This window comes from Dipteris shenzhenensis, chromosome 18 (genome assembly GCF_047967505.1).
Source record: "Dipteris shenzhenensis isolate YYH24624 ecotype China chromosome 18, Dip_SZ_1.0, whole genome shotgun sequence".
NCBI classification, from domain to species: Eukaryota; Viridiplantae; Streptophyta; class Polypodiopsida; order Gleicheniales; family Dipteridaceae; genus Dipteris; species Dipteris shenzhenensis.
The window spans coordinates 42,917,669-42,926,097 of NC_141613.1; the positions used below are offsets into that span (position 1 = coordinate 42,917,669).

The 8,429-nt window shown below is 46.5% G+C and overlaps 1 protein-coding gene across 1 annotated transcript in view; it reads left to right on the forward strand.

The window, feature by feature from the left end:
* The window catches only part of LOC147891259 (beta-galactosidase 2-like), a 55,223-nt gene extending 47,797 nt beyond the window's left edge, over window positions 1–7,426 (forward strand). Inside the window, exons 16-20 of the mRNA XM_087389190.1 lie at window positions 4,383–4,493; window positions 4,885–4,995; window positions 6,155–6,312; window positions 6,388–6,706; window positions 7,295–7,426. Of these exons, the coding sequence (XP_087245316.1) occupies window positions 4,383–4,493; window positions 4,885–4,995; window positions 6,155–6,312; window positions 6,388–6,706; window positions 7,295–7,426 (831 nt within the window). The remainder of the gene's footprint in view (window positions 1–4,382; window positions 4,494–4,884; window positions 4,996–6,154; window positions 6,313–6,387; window positions 6,707–7,294) is intronic.
* Window positions 7,427–8,429: the final 1,003 nt, after the last annotated feature.

An 8,429-nucleotide genomic window follows, 5' to 3' on the forward strand; every position in this document is an offset into this window, starting at 1 on the left:
AATCCAGATGAAAAGATTGTGTTTATTTTAAGGTTACAACATTGGATAACTAAAACAAATCGGGTTTGGACTGCATACACAACTTCATACCACTATGACAAGTATACGTTACACATCAAGAGTCACACACACCTTATCTCTCTCTCTCTCTCTCTCTCTCTCTCTCATATTCTATATATTATGTTTGTTTCTGAAACTCATCTTGTAACAGCAAACCAACATTGCAGTTTAAACACCACGATAGTCACACTTTAAAAAAATGCCATTATGAGGGCCGTGAGCTGCTAGCGCTCCTCCTCAATCGCTGCCTTCCCTCCTCCTCCTGCCGCCTCCTCTCCCTTCACACCTCTCCTTCCTCTCCCGTTTCCCTTCCGCACCCTCCTCCTTGCTGCCCATCCCCTTTACGGCCCCTCCTTGCAGCCCGTGACCTGCTGCACCATCATCTCACTGCCCCACGACAACTGCTGCCCCAAGCACCCGTACACTGCGCCTAGGGCACCCCTGTCAGTCCGCGCTGGTAGAGGGAGCCCAAGGGCCACGTTTGGGACCTCTTGATGTCCACCCCTTGTGAGGGGGCTGTGCCCCACAAGGGCTGCTCAGCTCGGCCTGTTTCTGTGTACAGCTGCAACTTGTGTAGTTTGGCGCCCTCCATTTCCTCAGCTTCAACAAAGGAGATATTCAACTCAGCTTTTGGCAAAATGGCAAGCCTTTTTCCTTTCATGACAGCCCACCTTGGCTGGAAATTCCTTTAGTGAGAGGTGGTGGTTCCCCTTTCCCTTTTTTTCTTTTCCTCTTTCACCTCTGTCCCTTTTTGCAGCTGTGGTTACTTGCCTTATCTTGGAGAGAGAATTTCTTGGTGGTGACCCTCATCTGGCCACAGGGCCTCTCATGGCAGCACCCTCGAATCCCACTGCCGTTAAGGTCCTTCTCTCCCCAAAAGATAAGCAACAAGTGCAACATGCAGTTCAATCATTGCTGGACAAAGTCGTGATGGGCAAGATCGTGGGTCTCACGCCTACGAGGCGACAGGTGCGTGATTGGATCCAAGCGAGCTCGGCACTGGAGGGTGATCACATTCAAGAGGTCACCATCTATGGAAGGGGTGTTTTTCTCCTTTAGCTGCGCTCTCTAGATACCACCCTGACCTTCATGGAGTAGAGCTTGATCTTCCTCGGCCCCCAATTGGTGTATCTTTTCCCATGGTACCATAGATTCAACATAGAGGATATGGACACGACGTATCACGTCCCATGCTTTCCAGTGATGCTCCACTTTCCAAGGCTCTTGAGAGAGTATAGGGTTATCCTCCCGTCCATTGGTTGAGCTTTTGGCATGGTACTAGAGTCCCCTCCAAACACAGCAACAGAAGCTGTAGCGGAGGACAAGGTCCCTAGACTCCGGCTAGTGGTGGAGTGCCGAGAGGAGATCTACCTTGAGACACTAGATGGGGGAGAGCTTTGTCAAAGGGTCGAGATCTCAAGGCCAGTGCCTTCGATGCCGATTGATGGGGCACATGGCACAGGATTGCCCTAGAGGTCAAAGACGAGCACCCCTCTCCCCCATAGCAGCAGATGTAGCGAAGCCCACAGAGTGCACCACAGGCAGTGGGACCTCAGCGGGCTTATAGCCAGCAGCACGAGCGTCAAAGGCAACAACAACATGAGTCCCACACCCCTTGGATGGACAAATCCGAGGGGAGGTGGACCAAAGTTGGGAAAGTGAAGAAAGCAGGTGAACGGAACAGCAAAAGAAAGGCAAAGGCAAAGGAGAAGTGGCAGAGAGCGAGGCTGCTTCCCATGTGCAGGATGTGCACACAAGGAGCGCTCCCTCAACATGCCTATAGACGCTAGAGGATAAGACCTTCTTTGAACTTCCGGAGGACCCTCAAGGGACTAGGGCCTAGGGCACACACTTAACAACAGGATGCAGGATCCCCTAAGGCTCGAGTGTCAACTACCCCATCTACCAGGCCCCAGCCGGCCAAGGTAGAGGCTCAAGGAGCACAGCCCCCGGTGCAACAACGGGGGCAAGGCACTAAAGGTGCAATAGGTTCGTCGGCAGCCTCTTCTTCGGTGAGCCATCCTCCCCCGCCTGTTCTCCCACCCCCTCCCTCACATCCTCTGTCCCGTCCGCCCCCACCTCTTGCTCTAGCATCCATTACCACCTGCCCCCTCCTCTCCCCCATCCCACCCCCTCTTCGCCCCCCCTTTCATCACAGCACCCCCATCCTCTTCCTCAGCCTCCTCCACCTCAACTCCTCTAGGCAAGAGCTGGTCCCTCAATCCGGGGGCGGGGGGGAAAGCCGGGGCCCCTCTCCCCACCTTGCCTCACTCAGGTAAAGACTCTCCCCCAGCAGCAACAAACCAGATTTTCCTAGGGCAGCCTCTTCGACCACACGGCCGCTTCTTTCAACCACCGGGTCTGAGACTACGCCCTAGAGCCTTTACCGAGGGAGTTCTGGAGATTGGGTCCGTGGAACTATCTTGAGGTCCCCGATGCGTATCCTTTGTCCCTGGAGATGACCTGCTGATTCTACAACCCCTTAAAGGGGGCTCTATCACCGTGGTTGGCTCCCGCACCCACCCATTTTGGGGACTTCACTTCGCATCCACTAGAAAGGAGCAGTGGACCCCATCGCTTTTTGACTGCATGATGAGTGAGCAGATGTATCGCATGATGGAGCAGTAGATGAGGGGCCCACCGTGGATCGACCTGTAGCTCAACCATGGAGACTCTGCAATTTATCAACTAGGCTTTTTCACATTGAGGCCAAGAGAGGGCTTAGCAGTAGCAGTGATCTGTCTGCTGGAGATCATGCATCCGACCTACAGGACGCTTCAGCAGTGTGTCGACAAGTTTGGGGTAGATGTTTCCTTCATGATGCAGTGGGAACGGAAGGTAGGCAATAAACCGGTCATGCCCCTAGTGCACAGGTGCACGGATACGGACTACTCCCCTTCCAAGGCCCTCCTCCCCAAAATCACAGGAGTCCGAGACTGTGGTACAGGCTCCTACACATAGACGAGCCTTGTTCACACTGTCATCTACCCCATGAGCTAGACCATGGTTAGCTCTGGTGCATGGTCTCCATGATCGCACAAGGAGCCAACCCTAGTAGTACTCGTTACTCCAGCAGGAGTTGCAAAGGGCAGTATAAGGACGAGCAGTGGATTTCCTTCTAGTTCAAGAGCACATGTTCAGCAAATATCAGCCGTCGTCATCACTTGCTCCCGAAGAGAGGCCCGGGGGTGTGGTCTCCCGCACTAGCCTCAGCGGGGGAGTTTGCATTTCGGCATCTCAAGCAGTGGCACCCGAGGTGTATGATCATGGGGAACTTATCACAAGTAGAGCGGTTTGGATGGGCCTCCGCATGGGCGAGTCTAAGATTGGCATCCTGAACATCTATGCACCAGCCTGCCCACATCACCGCCTAGCCTTTTGGAGACACTTGACGGAGTGCCTCCCGGAGGTAGACTCTTGGATTGTTGGGGGCAATTTCAACAATCTAGAGATCGAGAAGGACAAACAAGGAGGTGCTTCATATGCAAAGATGCCGGCAGCAAAGAGGAGCACTTGGGAGCAATTCAACTTTGCGTTCAGGGGTAGACCCCAAGCAGCATACTCTTCTCCTTCGGCTTTTCAGAGGAGACATGATGGGCTGCTGGAGCACCTGGACCGATTCTATGTTGAAGATTGGGCACTACATAGAGGAGGATATATAGGGATTCTGGCAGGCACCACTCTATCGGACCACTCCCCGTAGTATACCCTGATCAGCCCCATAGAGGTCTCCCCCAAAAGGGGGTTCGCATCCCAGATGAGCTACTTTAGGACAAGGAGGTGCAGCAGACAGTTGCAGAGATCTGGCAGCCTTCAAAAGGAGGGCCTAGTGAGGATGGGCCACCTAGGCTGATGCGATTCAAAGGAGCAGCACAGAGTTACAGTCACAGGCCCTCAGATAGAGACATGCTCTTAAGGAACAGGAGAGAGCCATGCGACAGGATCTAGCTTCCATTGAGAGACTCAAGGAGCAGGATTCAAGCTGTCAATGGCTTAGTGCTTGCTACGAGAGTGCAAGGCTAGAGCTCTAGGCCACGGAGGTCCAACATGCAAAGTTCTCATATCATTCCTCTCGCACTAGGTGGGTTCAACAGGGGGATAGGATGACCATGTTGAATCACTACATGCTTATGCTACATGTGAAGAGCATTGAATGTTTGATTTTACAACTGACATTTCTTGTCTTGATTCTTATCATTCTGTGTAGACTTTATAAGCCACCTATTTTTGGAAACAGAAGCTTAAATAAAGACCTTAGTGCATGTAAGTCATGAACTTGTATCAAAGTGACGCTTACAATAATTACATGTTTGAATTGCAAGACTGGAGTAAGGCCTGGCCACATTCGAGATGCTGGTATCCAAGGCTCTATTACAATAAATGGCCTGCAAGATGGACCCCTGAACCTATCGTCTCAACCCTGGATACACCAGGTGAGAGCTCTCTTTGCCCAATATCTCCTCTAAGCAGCGGTTACATGGTGGAAAACACAAGCAAAGCCAATAGCATAAAACTCTTCAACAAAATTAAGCATTTGGCTGTGGTTAAGATAACATCCTTGTGAGCAGGTCAATGACTTTTGAAGGATTCACAGAGACATCAAAATTGCACCCTTTCATAAAACGATATTTTTTGCACCATTGCACACGTCCAAAACATTGGTAGATTTAGCTAAGAAAAACCATACGAAATTCTGTTGATTGACTTAAAAATATAATCCTAACATGAACGACATTGATGGGACACGTAGCATAATAGCCTCCAGCTTAAAAAGGGATCTATCAAGCACATATTGTGACAAATCTATATTTATACTTGTTGCAGGTAGGATTGAAAGGAGAAAACTTGAGTATATATTCTGAAGGAGGAATTCAAAGCGTAAACTGGACTTCAGCTTCAGTCCCTCCTCAAAACAATTCATTAATTTGGTACAAGGTAACAATCTCAATATTATAGTGAAGAGAATACATTGTTGCACTCTAGTTATCAATGTGCAGGAATTCGTTCACTTATTCTGAGCAGGGAGCTACACATGATAACCTGACGTATAAGTGAAAGTGGTATGGAAGTGTTTAGATTAAAGATGCAGAACATAGATACAGGAAGTGAGTTATTCCCCTTGCAATCTGTTTTCTCGTGTAAGTAAGTTATTCCCCTTGCAATCTGCTTTCTGGTGTAAAGACGCATTCTGAAAGAGTCCCTGGTGTGTGAAGTGTATAGCTCCATTCTGACTCTTCATCCTCTGCACCTTCAAAGGCATTAGCACCCTAAATCATGCGGCTTTCCTTCTAAACAAAGATGTGTCTTTTGAAAAATCTGCCCTAACGAATATCCTTTTACGCCATGTGCCTCGATTGCCTGTGGTTCTTATTTCACAAAACTTCCATATGAAATCTGGAAGAGAAATTCAATGCACCCTTAACCAAGCTTTTGCATATCTTCCAAGGAGCAAATTTCCATCAAAATAACCTAAATGCAAGTTGTCATACCAACCCCACAGGCAGAGGGAACGTTTTTCCACTTTTCGCCTGACTTCTGCATAGCAGACTCAATTCACTGAAAACTTGTTGATGTTCATCTTAACCATTCAAGAAATATTTAGCTTTCTTTATATAATGTGGTATGAAACCAACTGCAGACGCCTTTGCATTTTTGCCTGGGCTGTCCAGCGGAGTCTCACATTTACCTATAAACTGGTAACTGTCCCAGCCGCCACGCAGCAACCTTGCAATGAGCATAATCTTTCTTCTAATTTTGAGCAATCTGGTTGAGTGAAAAACCGCTTTCTGTGCAACTTTCTGGGGACAAAATTTTGCTTTCTTTGCCACAGAATAACAAAAATAAAGTAAACCACCAACGTCGATGAGAGCAAAATACGTTCAAAAAAAAACCGGCAACGCTAACAGTCTGTTTTAGTCTTGTTAAAGAATACTACTCACCCTAATGCATAAAATGACGATAAAATATAGCTTTGCTCAAATGTCGAGAAAACCTTTCACGGATGGGTCACACAACTAGGAAAACTTGCGATCTGTTAAACAGGGTGCCCTTTACCGACTAACGCTGGATCAAATTGTCTGTGGCTGTTTTGCAGACGGTGTTCGACTCTCCGACAGGATATTCACCGGTTGCTCTGGATCTGCTCACTATGGGTAAAGGCCAGGCCTGGGTCAATGGTCGAAGTATCGGAAGGTTTTGGCCCGCTTACTGCATACCCGTGAATAATAATTGTTCACAACCTTCGCAGCGATGGTAACTAATCTCTCAAAAGCTTAACTTTCATATTTTGGCTTCTGCAAGTGTTCTAAATGTGTTCCGGAGATGCAGGTATCATATTCCCAGAGCTTGGCTAAAGCCTCAAGAGAATCTGTTAGTATTATTTGAGGAGATGGGAGGGGATCCAACGGGGATCAAACTGGTCACTCGATCTGTAGGCAACATTTGCTCCAGTATATCAGAAGATTATCCTCCACCGCTAGACTCATGGCCATCTATAGGAGGGATGCCCGAACTGAGGCTAGAGTGTAACGAAGGGCAAGCAATGTCGTCGATAGCGTTCGCAAGCTTCGGAACGCCGCGAGGAAGCTGTGGGCAATTCCGCAGAGGAGCCTGCCATGCACGTGAATCCAAGCTTCTCGTGGAACAGGTAGTTTGCATGAATCTTACCACCCTATGTGTGTGTAGTTGTGGGAGTATGTCTGCATTCGCTGGCCACGCTTATGTGTGTCTTTTTGTATGCATCTAAACACTTGTATGTGTGTTATTAGTCCAAGAGCTTGTTCTTCATGAGTCTTTCATGTGTGCATATGTATGTGTGTCCCAAAGCTTGGTCGCACTTCATGAGTCGTTTATGTGTGTGTTAGTCTAAGAGCTTGTTAGCACTTCATGAGTCGCACTCCAAGGGTGGTAATCCAAGAGGTAGTGATGTCCCAGGGTGTCATGTGGTAGAGCATTTAAGCTTTTCTCCTCCATGCTACCACATGTCAAAAACCTGTCCTTGTTTCCCTTTTTTTTTTCATGGGTAATACGTAGAGTAGATCCGCTCTCTTTAAGAAATTATTAGTTTAAAAATGTAGACTCTGTAAATTTGCACAAGTGCACTTGTAGTTTAAAAATGTAGACTCTATAAATTCGCACAAGTGCACAAGTGCATTTGCAATAAATGAGTACACACATCCGCTTGCAAGGTCACTAGACTAACTCTCTCCATGCCTTTCTATGTATTGTGATATAGGCATGCCTCGGGAAGGCTTCCTGCGCTATAACAGTATCATCATCTTCCTTTGGAGAGGACCCGTGCCCCAACATAAGCAAGACTTTGTCAGTGGAGGCCGTTTGCACAATAAGCTCATCATCCACTCGATAGTGGGTGTTCTAACAAAGGGATTGGGCATATGCCCCTTACCTTTAGGTCCTCTCTATTATTTTACCAATTGTAGCTCCTTATGCAACCCGTAGCCACGTCTCATTCTTTGCACAACAATTCTTTAGGCACTCTTTGGCCTCATAGTGGCAAACCTAGCCTAGTTTCATTATGATAGTAGTAATCATGTAGTTTAGTTAAGAGCCCATTTGGGGGTATATGAAGAGTGGGTGATAAATATTATTTTTTGGCCCTGCTAAGGGTGAAAAGTAATATTTTTGTAGCCAATGATACATGTTGGAAAACTAGTTCAAAACTGCTTATTATTGACTTTCTTAATATTGCTTAATGATAGTTTAAATTTAAGTTAGTGGCAAGTTTAGTTAATACTAATGAGATTTAGGATTCCTTATGTGAGGTGTAGTGAATAATTTTATATTTTAGCTTGTAGGACACCACCTTTATTTAAAAGCATGTGGTATTATTTAAATGAGGGTCTCCACTTACATCCCCACTCAAAAATGATATTGAGACCCTCTTTCACCTCTCTCCTCTCCCCTCTTTTCTCTCATCTACCTTTTTCTCTTTCTCTTTTCTTCCAATTTACACCTTTCCTTTCCCTTTTATATGTTATTGGAAAATTTTATTGTAATATTTAGCCGAGCTACTTTACAGTTATCTAAATGGGGATTTAGTGATTGTGCCACCTTGTTAAAAGCAGGGTCGTAGTGGGTTGCCACCTTGTTTAAAGTCTTCTTCTTTTGATTTTCTGTAACCATCTTTAAATGGATAAATTGATTCTTATTATAACATATTATTCAAAGACTTTCCTATTTTGGAAATCTTAAAAGAGTTATGAGTATATTTTTCCTTCTCTCCATCCCTTAGCGCATCAACTATAAAATGTATTGACAAAACTTTGGAAGTTAGAATCATTTCTTAATGTCTATCGACTTGTATCCTTCCTCGTCCATTTATTTGGTCATGGATGAACACCACGGATTAA